Consider the following 27,944-nt stretch of genomic DNA (forward strand, 5'->3'; position numbering starts at 1 on the left):
CCTTATTCCTTTTATCTTTGTAGCACCTCCTACAGTTTCAGTAAATACTCCAAATATTATCATTGAACCTGGGGAAGACAAAACAATAATTTGTGAGATGAAAAACTTTTATCCAGAAAACCATTCTATCTCTTGGTTAAAAAGTGACTCAAAAGACAGTGGAAACCAAGTCGCTATCACATCAAGAGCGGTTACAGGATTACCTCAACAAAATCAAGATGGGACATTTAATCTGCTTTCATTCCTAATTATCAACGGCAACCAAACAGATGATGGAGCTTCTTACATCTGTGAAGTTAATCATGAAGCTTTAAAGACACCTCTACAAAAAGCTGTTAGTTTGACCATCAAGGGTGAGTAATAATAAAGGAGAATAGTACCTAGTAAATGACGAGCAACATTTCATTCTTCTGATTCTTCTGATTGAGCATGAATTCTGTTTTATTTTCACTTGGAGGAACTTGTTTTGAATTTGTGTAACTGAGCCACACTACATGACGAGTTATTATAAGGAACAGACATCATCCAGTTCCTACACATGTAAACATCTGTTCCTTACAATGAGCCTCACCATATTTTAATTTTGGCCCAGTTTATCTTCTTCATTCAGATTGTTCCTTGCTCGCCTGCTCTTTGAAATGCAGACAATTGTTGAATGTTTTTCAGAAAATGTTCACAAAGGTATTACAATAGAAATTCTGAAGAACTTTCATATGAATTTACTAGAAATGTACAAGACAACAAAGCAGTAGTATTGTCATCATACTCCATTCTAAATATTAATACTATATCTGAATTATGTGGAATTCAGTTCATTCTGCTAACCCTTGGTCAAAATATGCAAAAACACAGTTATTTACTGTTGGGAACCAACAGTTTTCATAACTATTATTAGTAAAGATTCAACCAGTTTATTTTTTGATCAGTCAGCTATCCAACAGATACATAAATCCATCAGCATGTTTAAGAGTCTCTGAACCCCAAGCTACGTGTAAAATTTTAATATGGAGTCCACACACTCTCCCTATTGGGACACAAACCCACTCTCTTAAGTCTAGTGAGCTTAGGTGTAGATTGGCAGAGCCAGGGCTTAGGTACTCCCAAGTGTGCACAGGAATAGTGCTGCAGCTAAAACCCACTCATTGGTTTGCAGAGTTATCTGAAGCCAATGGAAAAATTCCCAGCCCCTAGTGACAAATCTACCCCATCCAAGTTCCATTAGTGAGCCAGATTGACAGGTCAGTCATCAACATTGCTCTGGAGCACTTGGGATCTGCTTGGCTCAGATATTGGATTATGAGTCTGCCATGGAGAGTTAACTAAGTTCTGAATTTCTATAACCACTTGTATCATTTTGGAGCCATCTTGAACCCAAATAGATCCAATTACCCCCTCCCCGCACCCCCCAACCAAGAGGGTTGTAGCTGTTTTGTCAATAGACAATTGACAAATGCAGGTTTGAGTCCTTGCTAGTTGGCACTAAGAGCTCCTCAAAGTGGTGTAGTAAGCATCAGAACTGACCATGAAATGTGTGAGTGCATTGCCATTATCCTCCTGACCACAGCATGGACACACATCATACACCATACTAGTTGGAGATGTGCAGCTTGAGGACCACCTCTTTGCCTCTCTGCAAGCCAACCATGTTAGGTATTGGGCCCTGGAAATATGAGAACAGGGCTTCCAGTTATCCCCTTCCAGCACCAGTCATCCCAAGTCTCAGAGTTTCCTCATCAGCTATTAAACAGACATCTGCCTTCAACTTGGTGGAAGAATCTACTCAGGGCAGCTTGTGTCATGCGATACATCTTAGTGTTCTAAATGTCCCAAGTCCAAGCTGCTGAATTCAGGTCCTCATTGAGGGCATTATCAGAGGTATGTCCGCCATGGTATTCAGTGACAGATCAGTGTAGGCTGGAGCCATCCCTCTTTGCAGCCTCTTATCCTTTTGTGCCACTGTTTGATCCTGGATCTTGCACATAGGCCAGAAGAAGCTTTTCCATTGCATGCGTGGGAGTATAAGTATAAATGTATGTTTAATAAATGTCCTCCAACCCTGTTCTTTTATATTACATTATCATGTTGTAGTGCTACTTGTCAACACATGGCTTTTTTCTTAATCACCATATCCCACTTCATGTTTTATCACCAGCAAAAGAAAGGCCTTGATGCAAGCCAGCTCTTGATCTTTAGAGTGGAAAAGAAAATGCTTTATTTTCTAAATTAGGGCCTGGAGCATGAGTTGCCAGCACATCTGGGTTGCAGAGTGAGGCTGGGTGGAATATTGGAACAATAAGTAACTATTTTTGTGTTGACCTCACAATATAAATGGCAATGCAGACACTGAACTGTCACAAGTTTTAAATTTATTTCTTGTTGAAAGAATTCCATTTGCGAAGGAATTGGAGCCCTCTGAGATATAGATATATTTAAAAATGTCAAGAATTACAATAGGGGATGGAGTATTGTATGACTTCTTTATTTACAGCAGGGGTCTTGTCCATTTCACCAGACATTGTAAATGAAATAGCAGATTCTGCATCATTTATCAATCAAGATGCTGCTTTATGCTGCACTGCAACAAAATTTAAAATTCTATTTTCTGCCACAAGCTCAGTCTTGCTATAACCAGCACAGAGAAACAGCAACAAATAAAGATAAATAATCAATAACACATCTTTGGTCTTGCGTTTTTTTTAGGTTCCAACCCAAGAGTCCGATCAGGGGCAATTCTCACAACTACTGTTCTAACTTTTGTGATCACGGCAGCTATTTGCTTTGGAACATTTATTTTCTACAGCAATAAAAGAGCAGGTAAATAACCAATCTTTTTAAAATTTGTTTTCGGGATCAGGTGACTTTGGCAAGGCTGCATTTATTGCCCTGAGAAGGTGGCGGTGGGCCTTTTTGAACCACAGCAGTCCTTGTGGTGATGATGCTCCCTCAGTGGTGTTAGGTAGAAAATTTCAGGATATTGACCCAGTGACAATGAATCAGTTTTAAAGATAACACTATTTCCTTCTGTCTCTTGTACCATACATTGTAATTGTTCTTTTCAGCCACAACATTTAAATGTGCATCGCATTCTAACCAGATTTGTATACCTGCCGACCACTAGCTTTATAAGCTGACATTTAGTGCTTCAGCCCATGTGTCAGCTTGTCAGCATTTCAGAAGAGAGATCGACTTTTGTTCACTGGGATTGAAGGTTGTCAATCAATCAGATCAGTTGAAAGGTATCACCTAGCTTCTATCCGAGAAACGTAAAGAGAATGGAACACTAAAATAAATTTAAAATAGTGGGGAAAATGATCAATGCAGCACAGTACTAGAATTACAGTTTAATTTTTTCTGGAAAAGAACAATGGGGTGATTCTGTTCCTTTGTTTTTCAGTTGCTCCCAAAGTGACAGATATTATAAAACCAAACCATTTCCATGTGGATGATCCACTCTCTCTGGCTTGTGCAGTTCTCTGGTTCAAACCGAAAGCAATTGGTGTCTCTTGGTACAGAGAGGAAGAGGGTAAATTCCAGAGGGTTCTCATCAGTAAATGGAACAGCACCTCATCTTCTATAAAACAACGTGAATACAGGAGCAATGAAGATTATTTTCAGAGTGAAAAGGAACAAGATGAAACAATGTCCTTCACAAAAGGAGAATATGACACTACCTTTACTTTGAAACAACACAAAGGAAGTGGAACGTATAGTTTAATATCTCAGCTAACCTTCAAACATGCATCAACTGCAAGAGTAAAACTGATGTATTCCTTTGAAGTCCAGCATGATTCTCTAAAGCAAACTATTTCAAAAGTACTTGTTTTAGAAATCCAAGGTGAGTTGCTGTGTTCTACTGCATAAGAAATCTAAAGAATGTTGGAATTGTTTTAATCTGTGCCAAAATGCGCATGATTAAATAACAAAATAGAAATCCTTTGCCAGTACATAGTTGTGTATAATATTATAGCCTACAAATTATTGTGTGCAATATTAGCATACAAGCACTTAACACATTCAGTTGAATTCCTCTGTCTATTATTTTAATGGACACACTAACCCATTTGAAATACTTGGATTAATGCCTTTGTTAAAATAGTGGGCAGTGGAATGGTTAAGTATTCATATGTTAATTTTGCACAGTAATTTCTGGGATATCTCTGAATGCTTTGACTGTTCTTAACATGCCCCCAGTCAAATGAGCAGGATGTACTGCCAGGATACCAAAATATTAACCAGATTGCTGAGATTGAAATGTTGGTAGCCCATCTGCTGCTCCTTTTACCCAAGTGATGAAATGTGTACACTTAGAAGTTTAGTTGTAGAAAAGAGGATTGAAAGGCCAGAAACCCACCAAAAATGTAGCACATACGTTGTGAAGGGAGGTGGCTGTGGTACTGCCATCTCCTTGAACACCAGGACTACTTTGCAGTGCAGAAGGAAGTTTAATGACCTCAGCGAAGCAGCCCAGGTAAGCCAACTGTTCTCCCTTACCTTTCCTTGCAGTGTCTTTGTATGTCTAGCACTCCTTCATTCATTACCTTCACAGTCCCAGAGGAGTCAGGGGTGAAAGTGAGATCTTATAATGGGGAGCAAAGGCTTTGCAGAAGTAACCTTACTGGCTCCCAAGCCTGTGGCCTCAGAACTCTGAGGTTCTGCTCTAAAAAGAAAGTCACTGGATGAACATCAATCTCATATTGAGCCAATGAGGGCCATCTCAGATGACCTGAGACAGATGGCAGGGGTCATGGCAAAGCTCAATGTCATTCTTAGTGCCAACATCCAAAAAAAATTTGACAGAATGCAGCACTACCTGGAGTGAAGTGGTTTGTAGGTGCTGGTGGAAGGATACCTCCTAGTTGGTCTTCTCCTCCTTTGGTGTAGCCTTATCTTTTAATACTCTGTCATTTCCTCTTCCTCGAGCTCCTGTTCCGCCTCCATTATAAGGATATATATGGGAATGGCCGTAGTGAACCCCATGGTAAGGGTTCCATGACAGAAGGGTGGGAAGAAAAAGATTTCCTGCCTGAAACTGCTGAAAGACAGTTTGCAGAATCCTTTTTAAGTTGTGCAGCTGAGAATACATTGTTGTAATTACTTCAGTCAAAGTTGATGTTTCAGATAAAGATTTTCATACAAGTAACTCAATCCTTTTTTCTACAGATTTAAGTTAAGTCAAGTGCAATTCTGGTGTAAATGTTGGAATTTCCAGGACAGCAGCTTTTGCCCTCATTACCCTGTCATTTGCAAACATGCAGCAATTTGGGGAAGGGAACATCTTCTGCCCACAGCCAATTCTACTGGAATTTTGCATGTATTTTAGAATGGGTGTAACTCTGGCGTACACCCCAAATTTTGGTCCTCTGCACCAGAACTACACCATTTTTGCCCCAAATATTCTTGGTACTTTGTGAACTTTTTCTTTAAATTAAACAAACAAGAAAATATACCCTTTAAATGTTTACTTCATGACCAAGAGGTTTGAGACCTGCTCTGTGCGGAGTTGGCTCATCTATGGTGGAGTGGTGAGAGGGGTACCAAAATTGACCTCAGCACCAGTGGGTTAGGAAGAAGGAGAAAAAAAAATCAGCCAGGGGCTTGCTCCTGAGTGTTATGCAGCAACTCTTGCTGAAAGTGTGCATATATGAATGTCAGGTAAGGACAGGATCAGTCTCAACTATGACGCTGTCTATGCTCACACCTGGAGAATAGATCAGGTATCAGAGATCAATAGATGCCCATAGAACCATACTTGAGCAAGGAGTCAATGCCTTATGAACATAAGAACATAAGAAATAGGAGCAGGCGTAGGCTTTAAGGCCCCTCGAGCCTGCTGCACATTCAATCAGATCATGACTGATCTTCGACCTCAACTCCACTTTCCTGCCCGATCCGTGTACCACTTGATTCCCCTAGAGTCTAAAAATCTATCTATCTCAGCCTTGAATATACTCAACGACTCAGCATCCACGGCCCTCTGGGGTAGAGAATTCCGAAGATTCACAACCCTCTGAGTGAAGAAATTCCTCCTCATCTCAGTCAAATGGCCGACCCCTTATCATGAGACTATGCCCCCTAGTTCTAAACTCTCCAGCCAGGAGAAACAGCCTCTCAGTATCTACCCTGTCAAGCCCCCTCAGAATCTTATATGTTTCAATGAGATCATCTCTCATTCTTCTAACTCCAGAGAGTATAGGCCCATTCTACTTAATCTCTCCTCATAGGACAACCCTCTCATCCCAGGAATTAATCTAGTGAACCTTTGTTGCACTGCCTCTAAGGAAGGTATATCCTTCCTTAGATAAGGAGACCAAAACCGTACGCAGTACTCCAGGTGAGGTCTCACCAAAGCCCTGTACAATTGCAGTAAAACTTCCTTACTCTTGTACTCCAACCCATTTGCAATGAAGGTCAACATGTCATTTGCTTTCCTAATTGCCTGCTGTACCTGCATGCTATCCTTTTGTATTTCTTGTACAAGGACACCCAAGTCTCTCTGAACACCAACATTTACTAGTTTCTCACCATTTAAAAAATATTCTGTTTTTCTATTCTTCCTACTAAAGTGAATCACCTCACATCCCCACATTATGCTCCATCTGCCACCTTCTTGCCCACTCATTTAACCTGTCTGTATCCCTTTCAGACTCTTTGTGACCTCCTCACAGCTTACCTTCCCACCTAGCTTTGTATAGTCAGCAAACTCGGTCCCTTCATATAAGTCATTAATATAGATTATAAATGGTTAATGGTTGGAAAGACGATCTGGAATGCACTGCTCGAGGGAGTAGTGGAGGCAGATTCAATCATGGCCTTCAAAAGGGAACTGGATAAGTACTTGAAACGAAAAAATGTGCTGGGCTACGGGGATAGGGCGGGGCAGTGGGACTAGCTGGATTGCTCATGCATAGAGCCGGCGCGGACTCGATGGGCTGAATAGCCTCCTTCCGTGCTGTAACCTTCTATGATTCTATGATTCTAAAAAGCTGAGGCCCAAGAACCAATCCTTGCGGCACTCTACTAGTTACAGCCTGCCAACCTGAAAATGACCCGTTTATCCCTACTCTCTGTTTTCTGTCCATTAACCAATCCTCTATCCATGCTAATATGTTACCCCCAACCCCATGAGCCATTATAAGAGGAAAAGAGGAGAGAAATTTGGTGGAAAAAAGAGAAAAGTGAAAGATGCTTACTTCTCACACTAGTAGTTATGGCCCTGAAACTCCGTGGGGTTCTCCTGATTTTCCTGTTGTAACTTTGGCGGGAGATTGGTGGAACCCTCTGAGAAATGGCATAAATGGCCATTTTTAGTCATTTACACATTTTTCCAGGGGTTCCACCAACTTCCTGCTAGAGAACCCTGCAGAAATTCCAGGCTTGTGTTTTTAAACCCCTAAGGCAGCTGATGTGGTTAATGACCAACATTCAGCACACTCCTTACATTACTCAGTAGTGGAGCCACCAAAGGACTTCACTCAAAAAGAACAGACATTCCTACTTCATCCACTTAGATCGCGCCTTTTAGCAGCATTAGCTTCGGATAACAAAGACAATTCCATTGCCCATTCACTATAACAAATGGGTAAAATAAACAGTAACTTTCAATATCGTTGTCCTAGTAGCTGCTCTGCTAAGTGCATAATTTAACCTACTAAACAGAGAAAACAATTAGCAAATTAGTACTTCAAACCATGATATAAAGTCTCCAGGCTAAAATAATATGGCAGGTTGTAAAATTATGCGACAGTTGAGAAAACTACAAGCCACAGTTATTTTCGCTGTAATCACCATCTTAGTAGCTACAAAATCAGACATCTTTAAACAGCTTCATTGGATGATTGGTAATGTTTGATTTTAAATGTTTTCATACCATTCTTATCAGGTGCTTGTGACAATACTGCATATTTTCCACCACAAGTGAAACGCAAAGACTGGGCAATATATGCTATTGAAGACGGTCGTCGTACTGTGGCTAATTACATCAGTCCAAATATACTGCCGCTCTTAAACCTTTTATTGGAGAAGAAAATAATCTCTGAAGATGACCACAATATAGTAAAAGATAAACCAGACGTTGATAAAGGGCGAACTCTTCTCGATATGCTGAGTTACAGAGGTCAGCAGGCATGTGCTCATTTTTTCAATGTGCTGCAAGATACAGAAGACCTTTATCCTGGTATAAAGGAGTATGTAAAATCACTGCTGGAATCCTACACTGACAAAGGTGACAGGCCAATTATTGATCTTCTCCATGAAGACCTGCCAACTGTTTCATTTGAGGTCAACAATGAAAAAATCAAAATAACTAATTTCCCTGAAGGTAAGCATGATTTGTCAAAGGTAATGTCTTACATGCTAATAATGAATAGGCATCTCCATGTTTAAGCTTCCAATATCATCAATAGTTTGGACCTATTTGTTTGGAAGTTGCTTAATACCGATGGATGGAAACACAATTTAAACCTTATTACAGATAAAGTATCAAAGAACTCTATAATGATGTAGACATGGTTTATCCTAATGTTTCAGTTTCCTTATTTGACCGAGGGGAGTACACGTTGTTGGGTCTGCATTGATCATGCTTGGTTTGAAACCTTCACATAAACGGGACAATTTTCATCCCCATTTTCAGACAGGGCAGCTGCAGCAGGAGGCCTCCGACATCAGTCTGCAGCCACAACTGTTCACACGCAACTCATTGAACATCGCTTCTCCTAAACTACTCCCTTCCCTATACCCCCCACCACTCCCTCCACTTCCTGTCCAGATCACCATCTGAACCAGGTCATCCACTTGCCAATAAAGAACTTCCACCCCACTGATCATCATTGACATATATGCCACCTAATTTTGCCGAATCCACGGCTATAACTGAAACACTCTGCAGACACCATTGGTTTAGCTTCTTAGGAAGTTTTAGCTGGTTTAAGTAGCCTTCCTCAGGAATTTCTGGATTGGGTTAGATGGAAGCCATGACAGTATAGTTGTGCATTGTACATCGGAAGGAATAAGCTCATTGGGCAAAGGGCCTTTCCTCATTCCATGGTTTCTTATGTTTTCTACTCAATGCAACAACCCACTTTCTGTGTTGCGGAGGAGTTACATCAGTGTATATGTCCCATGGTGTTCAATTCACATTGCATTGGCATTGGCACTGGCACATGGCATTGTTATTTCATTTTTATTGACTAAAAAGCTATTTTAAAGAACAATTTATACATCAGATTTTGCAGAAAGTATATTAAAAATATTGCATCCAAAATGATATCCAAGAGATTAGGACGAGATTAGATTTTAATTTGGGAACCTTGCCTGCACCACGACTCCTTCCTCAGAGTGTTCCTAGGAATTTGGATGAAGTGGGAATTTTCATTTTCTTGAAATCAAAGCAATGAGACCGAGGAGAGCAGATTTATGATGAATGATATGTGAACTATGATGCAAGGTGAAAGTAATCACATTGTTTTATGTATAATTTTTTTTACCCATCCATAACAATTCATATTTGCTACATTCAGGACATGTCGAGAGTTGGGGAATTTTTGTGTCACTGTACCGATGATCACACAAATACAGGTTGTATATTGAAGATAATTTGTGACAATCAAGTATCCAAACACTCCTGCTAACTGATTTTAATAATAGACTCTATCTACTATGTAAGTGGAATGGAGTAGATTATAGTTTGAACTGGCTTACTGGGTAACTTTATATCTTTCTACAAGAAATATTTCAGTTCTTAAAATGAATTACATTTATCATCCAATTTATCAAATGTCTTGCATTCCTTTATAGAGAATGAAACCTCCATTACCTAGGTTCCAATTATTTGCTTTTCATATTAGCCTTAATTCTTGTAGGACAAAGCCTTGTAGCAGGCGTCGTCCTATTGCACTGGCCACTAACACCAATCTCCTTGGTTCAACATAAATCAACCTCATAAACCAAAAAAAGATTAAATTCATTTTCTGTGATTTATATTGTACATGTTTTCATTCTGTGTCCTTTGTATTACTGTACCATATGTGCAACGACCAAAATTTGGAGAAACATGGGTATGTGCCAATTTCTATTATTCACTGAAAAGGCCCCATTCATTATGGTGGATAATGGAGGCTCCACAGGAGGTCATTATTTTTCTCTTGTAATTACAGAAATCTCTGAAGCAGTGACTACACATAAGCACACATTAAAGGCACAGATGGAGAGAATAAAACCATACTTTGCATTTGATAACTCCAGACCATTGCTGCAGGAACATTTTACCAGCCTGGTCATTCTCAATGTTCGAGAAAGGAACAAAACAGAACATGAACTCCTGCAACACAGAGATTATACAGCATGTGAGCGTATAGATTTGAAGCAGCTTCTTTCACCATCTGCACCTGGGGAAAAGCCACCACGAGTCACTCTAGTGCAAGGAGTGGCAGGTATAGGCAAAAGTGTTATGATGCAGAAACTCGCTCATAGTTGGACCTGTGGAACAAGTTATGCTGGTTTTTATATGCTGCTGTATTTCAGTTTTCGGGAGTTAAACACACTTAACGGAAAAATCAGTCTGACTGAGCTCATCATACGTAGTTACCCTCATCTGAGAGCATCATGCAATAAGATGCTGGAATTTCCGAGTGGGATCCTGTTCTTATTTGATGGATTGGATGAATTCAGACTGCCTCTTGAATTTGATGTTCATTCAATTGTTGGCCCGTCCACTGCTCAGCACATTAACCATTTGATTGTAAGTATCATAAAGGGAGATCTTGTTCGTGAGGCATCTGTTCTTATCACATCCCGCCCAACCACAATTGACTTAGAGCACAAAACATATTTTCATCGATGTGCTGAAATCTTAGGATTTTCCAAAAAAGAAATTGCTGCATACTTTCTGAAGTGCCTCAAGGACAAAAAAGTTGCTGATCATGTCTTTCGAACCGTGAAGAGTATTGATTCCTTGTATGGACTTTGCTATGTTCCTGCATTTTGTGACATCCTGTGCTTCTACCTCCATAAATCCTTTCACTCTAAAGGCAAGTGGTCTCAGCTGTCTTCCTTTCCCAGGACAATCACAGATTTGTTCCTCAGATTCACCAAGTGTTTACTGGTCTGTAACAATGATGAGGAAGAAGACCCTGAGTCCTTCTGTATAGGAGATGATGAAGACAAAAATGAAATAATTACATTGGCACAACTTGCATGGCATGGGGTCATCAATAAAACAATAATATTTTCAGCAAATGACATTGAAAGCAACGTCTCCAAGGATGCAAAATCCTTCTGGAAGAAGATTCTCACCAAAGAGAGCCTGAAAATGATGCAATCTCACATATGGCAGTTTTTTCATCTGACTCACCAGGAATTTTTTGCAGCACTCTATTGCATTTCTGCAAATGAGCCTGGTGTGGATTATGTGCACAAAGCCTTCAGTTCAAAGAGCAGTGCATTTGAGATTGTACTGAGGTTCACTGCTGGCCTAGTCTCTCAGAGCAACAGAAAACTTGTGCAGCAGTTGGTGCCTGAACATCATCAAGTTAAAGAAAAGGAAGTCTTTGCTTCCATCGAAAATGTTGCTGCTGTTGAAATTCCAAAAGAAGACACGTTAACTCCAGAAAATATTACAAAATATACAGCACACAAAAGACAAAAACTAACAGCCTTTCATTGTCTATATGAAGCGTCAAATGAAAAATTAACACAACTAGTTGCCTCCCAAATCAGTGACGTTGTAAACTTTTCTTACATCTCTTTGAATGTGACTGACTGCACTGCAGTTGCAAACCTTCTTTCTTACCATACAGCTATTGAAACGTTGGAATTAGATGGGTGCAAAGCTGGAGCATCTGGTTTCCAAAGATTGGAGTCTGTTCTCTCAAGAGTCAAAACATTGAGGTATTAAAATGTGGTTTCTGTTACATGAACTAGAAGTACTAGAAATGTGCTGGAATTCCGGTGATTCAGCCATTGTGGGGGGAGAAAATTGGATAGGGGCCGTTTTTGGGCCTAGATAGTGTGATGTGCTATCACCCAATGACCCCTGCGCAGGCAGGACCCAAGTTTCGGCCCACACAAGGACTTACCTGCAATCAGTGTTCCATTCCAGGCCTTGTGCGTGGAATCAATGCAATTTGCACTTTCCACCACTAGGGGGAGCGCAATCTCTTAAAGGGAGGATGTTTCTTAGAAATCTCTTAAAGGTAGCTGGTACCTGTTATTTGCTGAAAATAACAGTCTACTGTCTGCACGGAGTCTGAACGGAGATCAGACATCGCACACGTAAAATACAGATGCAGGTCCCATCCCTATGTTTACACACTGATGAGTTATGTCAAAACATTAAATAAAGGTTGTGCACTACTATATCCTCCATTCTGCACGCAAGGCCTCACCGATCTGCCGATCTGAGTTGGCACCAGGCCTGCGAGAGTGCATGCACCAAGGTTCCCTGCTGATGCACTGGAGACTTTGGTGCAAGAGGTGGACAGAAGGAGGGACATCCTATATCCGCGGTGGGGGGGGGGGAGTAGGGCAAGACACCATCTTGGATGACAGAGAGGCCGAGTTGCGCCAAAACAATGGGTGCTACACGGCCCAATTTAGTGCCCATCGTCTTTTAAAGATAAATCTGCTAAATTCTTTTTAATGAAAATACGTTTAATATTATATGTATAGATAACCAGACAGATGAGTCTCACACCTTACATTTAGATTATAGTGTAAATAATATTCACACTTGGCCAGAGTAAATATTAAGGATGCTTTTTGGCTTTCAAATTGAATTGTTTTGTAATTGATCCATTTATACTGCAACTAATGTTTTCAAATCTTTTCTTAACAATTCGCATTAAAATATATTTTATATTGAACTTTGATTAAAACATTGAACATGAAAATATTAATATTTGATTACTGTATTAAATTAATTTGTGATTAATCATAGCATTAAAGGAAAATGGTCCTACACACATGCGAGCAGGCCACATAAACGCCTTTAAATTAAAATGCTTATACAGGTGTTATAGGACTTGTAGCAATTGGTTATGGTAAATAACAAGTTTGGGTCTTGCCTTAGATATTTCCCAGGTACAATGGTGCTGGTCACTCAATATAATTAAAAAATAAAAGCTAAGAAAACTCTCCCCATGTTGAAGAATATTTAAGCCCTAAAATTCTACAGGAGTATTACCAGTCTTCCACTGTATATCTAGTGGGAGACCAGTGGAGTCCCTAGAAAAATGACAAAACTGCCTACTTCCACCTCTATCTCAGACCATCTGCCTCTAATACCCTCATCCATGCTGATGTCGTCTCTAGATTCGACTATTCCAATGTTCTCCCATCTTTCATCATTCATTAAACTTCAGCTCAACAAAACTCTGCTGCCTATATCCTAACCTGCACCAAGTCCTCACTAACCTACATGGGCTCCTAGTCCCCCAGGGACTCAAATTTAAAATTCTCATCCTTATGTTTAAATCCATCCATAGCCTCACCTTTCCCAATTTCTGTAACTAACAACACAACAACAACTTGCATTTATATAGCGCCTTTAATGGAGTAAAATGTCTCAAGGTGCTTCACACGAGCATTATCAAACAAAATTTGACACTGAGTCACATACAGAGATATTAGGGCAGGTGACCAAAAGCTTGGTCAAAGAGGTAGGTTTTAAGGAGCATCATGGAGGAGGAGAGAGAGGTAGAGAGGCGGAGAGGTTTAGGGAGGGAATTCCAGAGCTTAGGAGCTAGGCAGTTGAAGGCACGGCCGCCAATGGTGGAGCGATTAAAATTGGGAATGCGCAAGAGGCAAGAATTGGAGGAGCGCAGAGATCTCGGAGGGTTGTAGGGCTGGAGGAGGTTACAGAGATAGGGAGGGGCGATGCCATGAAGGGATTTGAAAATAAGGATGAGAATGTTAAAATCGAGGCGTTGCCAGACTGGGAGCCAATGTAGGTCAGCGAGCACAGGGGTGATGAGGGAACGAGACTTGGTGCGAATTAGGATACGGGCAGCAGAATTTTGGATGAGCTCAAGTTTATGAAAGGAAGATGGGAGGCCAGCCAGGAGAGCATTGGAATAGCCAAATCTAGAGGTAACAAAGGCATGAATGAGGGCTTCAGCAGTGGGTGAGGTGAGGCAGCGGGTGGATGAGCGATGTTACGGAGGTGGAAGTAGGCGGTCTTGGTGGTGGAGCAGATAAGTGGTCGGAAGCTCATCTTAGGGTCAAATAGGACACACGGTTGCAAATGGTCTGGTTTAGTCTCAGACGGTGGCTATGGAAAAGGATGGAGTCGATGGCTAGGGATTGGAGTTTGTGGCGGATACCAAAGACAATGGCTTCGGTCTTCCCGATATTTAGCTGGAGGAAATTTTTGCTCATCCAGTATTTGATGTCAGACAAGCAGTGTGACAAATGAGAGACAGTGGAGGGGTTGGGAGAGGTGGTGGTGAGGTAGAGCTGGGTGTCGTCAACGTACTTGTGGAATCTGACATTTTGTTTTCGGATGATGTCACCGAGGAGCAGCATGTAGATAAGAAATAGGAGTGGACTAAGCATAGATCCTTGGGGGACTCCAGAGGGAGCAGGAAGAGAAGCCATTGCAGGTGATTCTCTGGCTATGGCTAGTTAGTTAAGAATGGAACTAGGCGAGCGCAGTCCCACCCAGCTGGAAGAGAGGCATTGGAGGAGGAGGTCAACCGTGTCAAAGGGTGCAGATAGGTCGAGATGGATGAGGAGAGATAGTTTACCATGGTCACAGTCACATAGGATGTCAATTGTGACTTTGATAAGGGCCGTTTCAGTACTGTGGCAGGGGTGGAAACCTGATTAGTGGAATTCAAACATGGAGTTGGGGGAAAGATGGGCATGGATTTGGCAGGGGACAACACGTTCAAGGACTTTGGAGAGGAAAGGTAGGTTCGAGATGGAATGGTAGTTTGCAAGGGCAGAGGGGTCAACGGTGGGTTTTTTGAAGGGGGGGGGGGTGATGACCTCCTACAACTCCGCCTGAAAACTCCATTCTTCTGCCTCTAAATTCTTGTGCATTTCCCTATCCCTTCACCCCATCTCGGCCTCCCCATGTTCTGGAATTCCCTTCCCTAAACCCCTCTGTCTGTCCAACTCCCTCTTCTCCTAAAAAACCACCTCTGATGTAGCTTTTGGTCAGCCCTCTAATACCTCCTTCTTTGGTCAGGCATCTAGTTTTCTCTTACGCCTCTGTTAAGTGCCTTTGGACATTTTTCTACATTAAAGCCGCTATATAATTGCAAGTTGTTGTTAAATGTGAATAAGAGACAGGAAGAAAGTAATTACATTGTTTAGTATGTGGGAAAATGCTAGCAGAGCTTAAATAGAATAATTATAGTTCAGTGAATTAATACTTCATTGGTTCAGAAATACATTCTGCATTCACAGAGTCAGAGCTAAAGAAAAGATAATTATTGTTTTATTTTTATTCAACAGTTTGGAGGGAAACATGCTGGAGGACGAAGGAGCAGAGTCCATTGCCAATGCACTCAAAAGTAAAATGTGTAGAATAGAAATCTTAAGGTAAAATTTCCATGTCTGTTCCACTTTTATGCACCAAATTGAAAAAGATTGGTTTTATTTTAATTAAAAGGGCATAATAGTAAAATTAAAGGTAAAGCTTTGCTTCAATTAAAAAATGTAGAGAAAAAATGAAGGCTAATTTAAAAAATACATTTGTTAGGATTTAAAATATCAGCATAAGAGTGACAGTCATTCGTGCATTATGAGATCCTTCCCACAACTGTTACCTCATAACAGTGTGTGATTTTAGATTCATAACTTTTGTTCTCATTATAAACTTGGCTATTATATCCTTCAGAGTCCCTTTTAAAGATCAAACTGTTAAAAAAATTATGATTTAATATCAATTTTCTGTCTATTAGTAATTTTTTGGACTATTTGATTTAAATACTGAATGCTGATGACATCATGCAAATTGGAAGGACTCATTAAAGTTAATGATGCAAAAGATGTGAATTTTCAGAAATATGGTATTCATATATATAACAAATATAGCAAAAATATGTTTGTGATTGTAATATCATTTTAATTGTGTGTATATTATTTATGCTCCCACACATAGTATGACAATGGTAAATTTTCCAAGCCAGTTTCCTGACAGTATCATCAGCATTCACTGTTTAAAGAAGATAGTTTAAAAATCTATGAATATGCAAGAACAGGTTAATGAATTCCACAGGATGGCAAAGTCAATCAGGATTCTATGTAACTGATTTTGATGATAGTGGTGCAGGGTTATGTGAATTGTACAGTTGATTTTTGACATATTACATCATTTTATTTTTAGTTGGTTAAAATAGCAATCTTACTTATCAACATTAAAAAATTATTTGAAATGTTATTTGAGCCATTGTACACCTGGTTCTACTGACAGGCAGAGTAATATACAAATTCTACAATAACGTACTGTGTGATAAACTCTGTTCATAGCACATGAAAATAACTTCCTGCTATTCAGTCTATGTTTTAAGAAACTGCATTTTAACATTTTTAATGCAGGAAAGATTTCCCTTCATGCTGATAACGAGGCTAATCAGGAATATTTCCAACTGAATTATCATTAAATTATATTCTACAATTGAGATGATGGACTATTGTGTTTGTATATAATATTTGGATATCACTAATTTGAACTCCAGACACAAGGTACAAATAATACAGTAACTGAATGCCTTCCGATCTTCACAGGTTGAAGCAAAACTCCATAGGGGAGAAAGGAGCAGCACAAATAGCTGAAGCTTTGAAAACAAACAGCAGTCTGAAAACATTGGGGTTTGTATTAAACCTGGTGAATTAGAACACTTGTCAAACTTTCAGGAGAATTTATGAATAAAATGATTTAACTTCACTGCCGTTATGATGGCTGGGATGCTGTTAAGTTCTCTTGTTTTTAGCTAAATCACTTTGTCCTCATTAGATTAAGAGCAAATACCGTCCGAGCCAAAGGTGCCCGATCGATGGCTGAAGCTCTGGAGATCAACACAACATTGAGAGTTCTCGGGTATGTTTTTTTTTCTTTTTTGTGTAATACTTTGCCATATTACAGAATTTCAGGCCAGTGCTGTTTGTGGCTTGCTTTGAAAACTCCATAGTAGCTCCTCATGTTGACAAACAGAGGAACTCTCATTGCAACCAGTGTGTAATCTATGCTGCATTGTTAAAATTTTAACTTGTGTATTTTATTATTTGTGTTTTTAGTAAAAGTAAGATTAAAAAAAATTAGTATCACCCACATATAATTAGAGACACAATTACATCATCAAATGACCAATGATAACATTGTGCCTTAGACCTATTTATAAGTATGGCCCAAAACTCCTTGGGAGATGTGCTGGGTCTCTGTCATTTACTCAATACCTTGTTAGGGACAGAACTTCTGACAAAGCAAATGACAACCAAGGATGGTACCATTGATAGGCTTTCGCTAAGCTAGAATTTTGTGGCCATGAAGCTTTACTGTGCCGACCATGCCTATTTAATACTCATAAGGACCCACTGGAAGCTCAACATATGGGCTATGTAAGAATATAAGAACATACAAGAGCATGGAACAAGAAAAGCTGTTTGGGTCATCAAACCCATTCCTTCCACAGACCATGTACAGTTTTCTCTATCAAGGCCTCTACCTAATTCTACTCAATTGAATTAATCTCTGAGGGAAGTTCCTATAAAGTTTCTGTGTCCCCACCCACAAAGGTAGTCAGGCGAAATCCAACCTTACAGCCTGCATTATTGGTTGGTTTGCAGGCCATGACAGTTTCATGGGCCCAATGGCACAGCAGGTGTCACTGGATCGAAATCTACAGAGAAAGCCTGGCTGATTTTCTTTTCCCCTCTTTCACCCATGGGCACTGAGGCCAACTGTAACACCTCTTCCACCACCTAAAGTCAAATCAGCTAACTTAGCACAGATTGAAGATTGAACCTGGGAACTTGCTGGTCTGTATGACTGAGCTCCACACTGCTCAATGTATTAATCAACTAAGTCATTTTGGAGCTAAAAGTACAGCTTTCATTATAGAAGAGTATTAACATAAGTGTCTTTGTCCTAATCCAGCTTACAATTTAACAAAATCAAGGATGAAGGGGCAATGTATATGGCACAAGCAGTAAAAAGAAATCGCAGCTTGGTTGAATTAAGGTAAGGGTTTAAATCGAAACTCGCATATTAAAACTTTCTCTACTCCCACCTCCTCCCTTGCACACTTACTTCCATAAGAACTTTTGAGTTAAATTTTATAAACAGGTGTTAGTTGGATGGTACTTTAGCACTTGCCTGACTGTGCCTGGCTGATTTTTTTTGAAGTGAGCTTCATTTACATAGTGTGAATACTCAACCTGGCATTGGGAGCTATCCAGAGAGGAGCAGGAAATTGCATGTAAGCAGCCCTTCAGGGAAGCTTATAAGCTGTGATGGGTAAATTTAAAAGGATGCAGGCAATTGAAGTTAAGTGGCTGCACATGGAAGAAAAAAGTTCTAAGTAGGGATTAAATTATTTGCCAGGGTTGTGACTTCTATAGGTTCTCTTTTGCACCTCTCTTCTGCCCCCATGATACTATTGCTAGCTCTCCTTAAAAAAAAATAACCTTTTTGATTCACTTTTGTCCTCCAACTCTACTCTTGATGATCCTGGTATAGAACCTCCCTCCATTGCTCCATTCTATTATCCCTGCCTGGTCTGTTGGATCTTCCACTCTCTGGACTCCTATATGACTTGTGATCCTGATGATATCTCTCCTATCTCCCTCAAGACATGTGCCTCTGAACTCACCCTTGTTCTTTGACATCTCCTCAATTTCTCTTACTCCCAGTTCACTTTTTCTTCTTGGAAATTTGCGTGTTCATCCTATTTCTCAAATAAACAATCACTCTTATCTTTTCAAGTACTATCCTCTTGCCCATACCTCTACTTTCTAAAGTTGTGTAAGCTGTTGTTCAATCGCAAATTATCCATCACCAGGCTAATCTTTGACATTATGGTTTTCAACATGACTTTGGACATCTCCAAAACATTAGACCAGGTGCACATCTAACTTACCATCATATGACTTCTCACCAAAGCTAATTTTTGACTAGGTAGTTTCCTTTCAAATCATTCTATTTGCAAAAGTTGGTGGCTTATTGCCTGACTCTTTTTTCCCATTAACTCAGGGGTTCTCCGGAGCTCTATCCTCACTGATACTCAATTCCTTCTTCATGATCCTTACAATCATTATCCAACCATATCCACTCTTCAGCTGATGATTCCACTCTGTCATTCATCAACTTCCTTCAGGTTGTATGTCCTCAGTAATAAGAGCCCTCTTTTATCAACATTGTTAGCCTTACTATCTCCTCTGACCTCAAATGGAACACATCTTATCCATTGCTAAAGATGCCTCCATGAAGTTTGGTTTCCACTTTCACGCTAAACACTTGTTTTCCCCTCACAAATCCTAAACTCTCTTTAAAACCCAAGTCCACTTGAATACTATTCACATACCTGGGGAGGCTCTTCTCATTCCTTATCATCTGATAGGTGATCTATTACTCATCTCAAGCCTTTATCCTCTCTCTTTCTGTTGTGAATTTTTCTCTCTCTCTGTTTTATCAATACTATTCTGGTCAGTGCTTCTCTGAACTTTCTTTTCTTGTTCCTCCTAACCTCCAGATATGCTGTTCTTCATACTCTCCCCCTATTTACAACCTCATGGTGTTAAAATCAAGGCCCACTACATTCTCCTAATCTAACTCATTCTTTCACAGGACCATAGGGCTGTGGAGCTCCTTGCCTCCCTCTTTCTTTCCTTTTACTTACCATCTTCAGGCTTTTAAAATTCAAGTTTGGCATCGTCTAATCATTACTTCCTGATTTACCTCAACACCCGTTTACTCTTCTCAACTTGGAAGTGTCCTACACTATGGACTTAGCCTTTCAAATTGGTTTCTCAATTTTTTAAAAATTTAATTTGTAAAGCAGATTTTAATGGCAGACAGCTCTTGCACTCAATCCCACAACTATCTTGGTTGGGAAATCACTGCTTTTATTGACAGCCTGTTGAATTACTAATGCAGCCATATGTGCATTGATTCCTATGTTTATAATCAAACTTAAATATCTCTTTCCAACATGTTTTAACATTGTTTACCTTGCGGAGTATCCTTAGTGAAGAAGTTTAATTAAGAGAGTTAATTACCAAATTATGAATAAGTTCTATGTTTCAAGCTTGATGCTTTAATCTTGGCCAAGACTATTAAAACTTCCATTTTCACTTTTATATAATTTTCAGTTAAACAATGGAAGTAATTGTTCATTATATGTTATTATGAAAATTGCTCCTTGAAAACAAAAGTGTTACATTGTTTTGTGTGCAATATATATTCTGCGATTTGGATCCTTCATTTTTAAAGGATTTCATTTTGCACATTATCTGCGTGAACCTTGTTGGTAGCTGTGTAATAAAATGGACAATGCTTGTTTACAGACTCGGAGACAATGATATCACTGAAAAGGGGAGTGATTTCTTCAGAAGTGCTTTAGAAGTGAATGGCACACTTGAAGAGTTGTGGTAAAAATGTTGCTTTAATTGTACCTGAGTTTGAAAAGTTGCTTATTAAGCCTCTTAGATAAGCCTACAGTTTCCCTCTGTGTCTCTCTTGGCATCCTCCGAAGGGCCCATCGAGGCACTCGTCGCTGTCTCCTTACGAGCAGCAACCCCAACTGCTCGATCCTACTCTTTCACCGACTTTCCCGCCCAGCGCATCCGCTGGGGGCTAACCTTGCCAATCCCCTTCCTGTCCCACTCACCCCTCCCAGCACTGACCCTGTGGACTCTGCAGCAGATCAGCTATCACCGCCCCTCTCCGCATCTCTCTCAGAATGTCCGTTCACTTTTGAATAAGGTCCTTGCCATCCATGAGCTTATTGTGGATGATCGCATTGACATCATGGCCTTGGCGCAAACCAGGCTGACAGGTGATAACACCTTCCGCCTTAATGAAGCCCTCTCGCCTGGCTATACCTTCCACCACTTGCCCCGCACAGACCACCGCGGTGGTGGTGTGACCCTTATCACCAAATCACACTTTGGCCTGTCCCCCTACTCCTCTGGCACCTTTTCTTCCTTTGAGTATCTCACCTTGTTTTACCCCTCTCACCTCGCCTTTAAAATCCTCATTCTCTACCACCCACCCAATTACCACACCAAGTTTCTCACCAAGATATCTTCACTGCTTTCCTCCCTCAGCCTCTGCACCAAGTGACTTCTCATCCTCGATGATTTCAACCTTCATCTCAACTCATCATGCTCTCTCTCCTCTGAGTTCACTGCCCTTCTATCCTCCCTTAATCTTTCCCTCCATATAAACTCCCCTACCTATATTCACGGCCACCCCCTCGACCTTGCCATCTCATGTGACCTCTCTACTGCCATCATGTCAATCACGGATACGGCCATCTGTGATCACTTCCTTGTATTCCTCTCCACCCACACCCCCCTTCCCCCCCCCCCAACCCCACTTCCTTCTGTGTCTGCCCCTGGAAAAACTCTCTCCCAAGTCACTTACAACCGCATCTTCAAATTCCCAACTGTCTAGCCTTTGGCCCTCCATTCATCACAACATTTCTGCAGCTACCGATCTGCTCAATCACACCCTCACCTCCATCTTTCATGCCCTTGTCCCCATTAAAAACAATTACTCTCTCTCACCTGGTCGTGCCCCCGGTATGGCCCTCATCTCTGCTCCCTTAAGTCCAAGGGACGCAAAGTGTGAATGTTTAGCCATTCATCGCCAGATCTGGTTTGATCACATAAAGCACTATCAGGTCCTGCTATCCTCTGCCAAAACTGCTCACTACTCCAGGATCATCCAGGAATGCAAAGATAACCCCTGGCTTCTCTTCTCCACTACAAACCGTCTTCTTAAACCCCTCTCCCCTGCCCCCTCCGCCCTCACCTCCAACGAAAAGTGCGATGAGCTCATGGACTTCTTTGTTACTAAGATTGAGACCATCCGTTCAGCTGCCTCTGCTGCTTCACTCCCTTCCCCTAGTACACCAAGCCAAACTTCTCTTAAGGCTCCCCCCTGCCCATGTTGTTGTTTAGAATTTCTTGGTACATTAGGATCATATACACAAGGCTGTCTTTTTATTGGAAAGGTGCAATTTTTTTAAATCAGTAGATTCCAACTCTAAGATGTCAGTCTCATGTGTGTCTATGATCACAGATTCTGTGAACCCATCTCTAAAGGAAGTAAAAATAACACATGTCCATGTCGTACCAATTTGACTTTTGTATTATTAACAATGAAATTCTACACATTGTGAGACGGAATTAAAGTTCCTTGTGTAAAATACTATTGAATTAAAATGGAAAATGGAAAAAATGAGTAAGTATGCTGTTTATCTCACTTATCAGTGCAAGTAATCTTAAAGTATTTCCAATCAGTGCTATTTGAAAATAAAGACTGGTAAATTTCAGCCATCAGTGTGTCAAAATATCACAGTGTAATAACCCTACCTGTATTGAAAATATCTGTTAATATCAGGTATTAACCAATAAGATGCATTTATTCTGTGAAATAGTTAATTTCAGAATCATCTCAAATATCTAGCATAATAATTAAACTAATATGATATTTTATAAAACTCCTCACTCTCTCGTGACTTTGCTCGCAGAGAGTCAGAGGAAGTGGTATGGCTTTTAGCTGTTTGTTGTAACAGGCAGAAAAATGTTACAGTACCCACTTCTAAAGGAAGTAGGAACACGTGTTCTTGTCATATTAGGGCAGATTTTTCTTTTACTGCACTTTAGTTGGATGGAAAATTGAATGTGCTCCATTATGTATGTGAGATCTCCTCCCTGATTTTCCTTTATGCATTGCACCCAAACACCCAAGTGCAACAAGAGCAAAATTGCCCCTTTTGCTTTTGCAGAAGAGGTTACAGAACCTCCTCCCAATTTCTGGGGCTTGACAGTTTTACCAACTCAAAGATTTTAATATATTGGGCCAGAATTTGCTGTGAACGGCGAACGAACAGCGCCCGCCCTCTACAGGACATCTGTGTGTACAGGAAAAGCAGCTGTGTATCTCCTTAACCAATCAGATCGAAGCATCGTTAATAACAGCGCAGAGTCTGAACCAGGAAGTGTAAGTTAGAATAGTGAATTCAATGTCAAATCAGGTACGGAAAGCGAAATAAAGAGGGAAAGAAAGGTTGGATTAAGGGACAGAGATAAAAGAGACAGAAAGAAAGAGTAAAATAATTTTTTTTTTAAATGTCCAACAACAATTAAAATCTGAAGGAATGAGACTCCATACTTGTAAAAGTCTTTTTTTAGTGCCAGCGATGTTGTTTGGCAGTAATTAAGACTTACCACGCCATTAAAAGGGTACTTAGATTTGAAATGACTTAACTTTTTTTTTGGCGAGATTAGTTCATATCTATCAGGTTAAGTATAGGAACTTCACACTGTTCAATACATTTGAACAGGGAGCAAGCCGGCGAGATGCCGTATTCGCGCTGCTTTTGGAGGACCATCGCATCTCATACAGCAACTTCTGGATTTCCGCGTTTAACTGCGCACATGCGGTCGCCGGAAGTTGCTATCTAATTTGCACATGAATAACGGTGAGTGCTGTTAGCCTCACCTGATTTTTACAGCAAAGTTTTTGTGTTTTAAATTCTGAAATTCTTTAACTTTTTTCCTTTTAGGATTCTGGTGAATAACATATCAAATGATGGAAAGGAAAGATTGAAAAATGCCAGTCATAAAAACCCAAATCTTCGATTGAATTAATTTCAGAAAATGATGTGTATAGGTATGTATATTGCACAGAAGTACAATTGTCTGGATCTCTGAAGAAAACACAAAATTGGAGAAGGTTTCTGCTGTAAGTTTATGTCATGAATACCAGGATGGAGTGGTTGCTGAGTAAAGTCCAGCTCATAAAGACATAAATGTCCTTTTGTGTTCCGATCCAGGTCCCTAGAAGTGAAATTAAGTGCTTTGACCCACATCATCATATATTATGTTAACCTATCTCCTCTTACCTACCAATGCTGGACTTTGGGACAATGACTAAACATTCTGACGATAATATTAACATTTTCAGGACAGTGAAAAAAATGGATATTTAATATTAAAATATTAATGGTAAATTTAATACTTTAAGGACTTGGTATCATTTCATCAACAACGCCTAAACCGCGGGGAGTGCTTTATTCAGTGTATTCCAGAATGTTGTTATGATTCAATGCTACAGAGTATTCATCAGTACAGATTTAAAGAAATCATAAGTGAGAGGCTTTTCATTGCTTGATCTGTAAAACCATGTATTGATTGTCATAAGCAGTTGTTTGTGCAATAATACACTAGCTCAACATCTGCATTTAATAGTTAATACAAAGGAAGCAAACAATACCTATGAGTGTGTTACAAGACTGCAATATATTCAAGAGGTTGGTTGATATCAGAAACCAAACGCTGAGAGCATATTACAGCCTGAATGCACTTCAGTCATCATTTCAAAGAATGATGTGTACAATTTTTTAGAACTTATTCTGGTTTTACGTTGTGTCACATGACAAAAGGACTACTATTTATAATACAATTTCAGACTAGGATTAAAATTAGGTCAGCCAAGGAATATGTAGCAGCTTTTTTTTGGTGAATTTTTTGTGGTAACTAAAGCTAAGGAAGTTAGTGCTTAAGAATAATACTTCCCCTTTTATGGCAACCAGTATCAAACACTCCCAGGTCAGGTAAAACACAGCCAGCTGTAGAGTAAAGCTCCTTTTACTCTATCCCAACAATGCACTTTAGTCTGAACTTCGAAGACTATCTTGACTGCCATTTTCAATTTCCCACACCTTCTACCATCCCTGAGTAAGACTCGTTATTTAAGGGGAAATTCCACAATCCTGTGTTCCAAGCAGGGATGCCAAGGTCGAAGGGAGTGCAGGTCAGAGATAGGGCTACAGTACTAACCAGCATGCTCTATAAGTGCAGTTCCCTGCTGGAAGGAAAGAATCATAGTATGGATTGAGACTGGGGGGGGACTAGGACAGCATCGTGCCCATTTTTTGGGTGAGAAATGAGCGTTTGGGGGACGAATATCAGGTTGCAATCTCTTGCACCCAATCTCATCCGGAAGTGTGTCAGCTGCCAAGTTGGAAACTGGCCACTTCCAAGTGTCCAGGGCACTCGCCTGAAACAGGCATTGGGCGTCTTGAATATGCAAATCGGGGTCCTAGCGCCAGTTCTAGAAGCCTGATGCAAAATTGGTCGTCAACTGCACAGCGCATGCCCCACCCTGTTGTTCCAGGCCTTCAGTAGCCTAATCAATGGTCCTTAAAGGAACCGCTGGTGGCTGTCCACAAAAAGGTGAGGAATTTAGGTGCAGAGCCGACCAAAATTCCTAAGGCTCCAACCTGAAAGCTGCTTCGCAACACCCAATTGGTGTCCTCAATTTCAATTGGGTCATGGTCGCCCTGCCCATTTCACCGACGCTACTCGAATTTCTCCCCTTACAGCCAGCAGAGAGAGAAAACTTTCATCCTACCAGAGTGGCTTGACTTTAGGTCCCAGAGTTGAAAAGGTAGTGTGCTGCCCTATTGTCCCAGGAATAGAGGCATTAGCTGAGAAATAATCCACTTCTATATGTATTTCAAGGCTTTTCAAAGGTGTGCAAAACATTTCAAAGTTGATTACTAGATCTGACTCCTATATTTTTAAAAATGCAACCAGAACTTAAAAGGAAAATCATTCTCCTACACAGAATCTAGTGATAGCCAATGACTAGGGTAGTGTACCTAGTTTAATAGACAGGTGAACACATTCCAATACTGATGCATGCTGACTGTGCTACAGGAACACATGCAGGTCACTTCTTGTGCAGGCTCTGCAGAGGTCATTTCTAGTGGATGAACAATAAGAACATTTTTATTTTCTTTAGTATTGACAGGGCAGTGTTTTTGTTATAAAGCAGTGACATTTACTACTTCTGTTCCTGAAGCTTTTAATCTCAAGCCCTACTTAATGTCAAGGATGTTAAGGAGCTACACTATAGGGTAAGGAAGATCTATTTCATTAGAACATAGAATGTAATCTGTTACTGCATTCAGCATTTTTCTGGTCTGAACAGGGCTAAAAATAAAAGCTGCTTGAGTGGCCCAAGACCAGCAAGTTCACAACAGTGGGAAATGTGTCCAGCCATCTACAGTAGGACCCAGATGCGTATACAGTAAACGACATTAGCAAACATAAGAGCTTTCCTCTACATGGAGCAAGTTCACTGGACTTTCTTCTCTTAAGAAAATGCAACCACCTTTGAAAATATGCAGAATAAACCAGGGACTTATAAAGGCTACATGTTTGTGCCATTGATGCATTGCCTTGGCTTTTATGTGCCACTTTAAAGTACAGTTGTGAAAGTTCTGTATTTGTGATAATCACCCTGCACAGATAGCACACTTCAGTTGAAATGTCAAGTGCGGTAAGTTCATGTTTATTTCCTCCCTAACATGCATAGTTATTTCTTAAATATGTTCTCAGGATATGGCCAGGCCCATTCCTAATTGCCCTGAGAAGATGGTGGGGGCCATTTCAGAGGGCATTTAGAGTCAACCACATATTGTGGGACTGGAGTCAGGTGTGGGCCAGACCTAGTAGTGTGGCAGGTTTCCTTACCTGAAGCACATTCGTGAACCAGTTGGGTTTTTACGACGGCGAGGGTAAAAGCTTCCATTTTATTAAATTTTCCTGCTGTCCCAGGCTAGAATGCTTCAGCTTAAATGCTGCACAAGACATTTGATTCTGCCTCAGGTGTTCAGCTCATTCATGCACTACCTTAGACAGTCCGCTGTGCAAGATAAAGCTAGCATGTAATCTACACAATATGTAAATCCTTAAGCTACTTACGGAAACACACAATTTACTACTGATTTATGCAGGAACTGGACTTTCTAGCCTTGTGTGTACGTGAATACAGCGCAATAGAGGTGAAATTGCTCTTCACCAGTAGCGCAAAATGGGCTCGTAGCGATGGAAAAGAAAATCGGGTGTAAAACGGACTGCCAATTCACTACGAGCCCCTTTCGTGCCACTGACTTAAGGCCAATTTTGCCCCAGTGTATTTTTGTTAAAATTCAGTATTAAAATAAGTTATATGTGACATGCATAAATAATAATTGTAAATATATTTTTCAGATTTGTTAGTGTTCTATTTTGATTTGAAACATTTGACACAAGAATTTCGTGAATTATCGATGTAACAGTGATCAGTGCTGTTCACCTACGAAGATCTTAACACAAGTTCCTCTCTGCACTATTTTAATGTAGATGTTAAACTGCTAGTGTTAATTTTTTTTATTCGTTCATAGTGCAGAAAGGAATTTAATAGAAGTACTTTAAGTGTTATTGGAACAGCAGCAATTGTAATTTCTACCCTATACCTTTCTATTTAATATCAATCAAGATGATGTATCCCTGGCGTCAAGTCCATTTTTCTGAATGGAGGTAACCCTGCAGGCAGTGAGTCTCAGGACCTATTTGACCTAAGGTGCACGTGTTCTCAACCAGCATCTCCACACGTGCACTTCCTGCAGTGATCACTATCTAGTGATCAGATGAACAGGAACCATGACCAGTTCTTTTCCTAGCCTTGGTACAGTGAGGCTCTTGTGACTGGCTGAGATCAGCTAACTTAGCACACACCAGAATCAAATCCAGGATCTTATTGCTGCGTCCTGGCCACTTTACAGAAAGGTATAAGAAGGTAATCTTGGCTCAGCGAGTTCTGCTGATCTCATGCTATAAGGACTGGAATGATGTTTAGGTTCTCAAAGCATTCCATTGTATAACAAAGAAATTGTTTAAAACTTGTGATCTGTGCTCAAAAATAAATTCAATTATTTTGACAA

The 27,944-nt window shown here is 40.3% G+C and overlaps 1 protein-coding gene across 2 annotated transcripts; it reads left to right on the forward strand.

Annotated features, from left to right (window-relative positions):
* Positions 1-82: 82 nt before the first annotated feature.
* Positions 83-27,944, forward strand: LOC137333673 (NLR family CARD domain-containing protein 3-like). Of its 2 annotated transcripts, XM_067997948.1 has the most exons (12): positions 83-353; positions 2,701-2,814; positions 3,395-3,835; positions 7,880-8,317; positions 10,152-11,883; positions 15,454-15,540; positions 16,729-16,812; positions 16,958-17,041; positions 18,098-18,181; positions 20,506-20,589; positions 23,736-23,842; positions 26,168-27,944. In XM_067997948.1, the coding sequence occupies exons 1-11, from the start codon at positions 98-100 to the stop codon at positions 23,818-23,820; spliced, it is 3,489 nt and encodes a 1,162-aa protein (XP_067854049.1). In that variant the 5' UTR covers positions 83-97; the 3' UTR covers positions 23,821-23,842; positions 26,168-27,944. The 2 variants fall into 2 exon arrangements, with proteins under 2 accessions (XP_067854049.1, XP_067854050.1); XM_067997949.1 differs by lacking the exon at positions 20,506-20,589.

The sequence above is a fragment of the Heptranchias perlo genome, chromosome 16 (assembly GCF_035084215.1).
Source record: "Heptranchias perlo isolate sHepPer1 chromosome 16, sHepPer1.hap1, whole genome shotgun sequence".
Lineage (NCBI taxonomy): Eukaryota > Metazoa > Chordata > Chondrichthyes > Hexanchiformes > Hexanchidae > Heptranchias > Heptranchias perlo.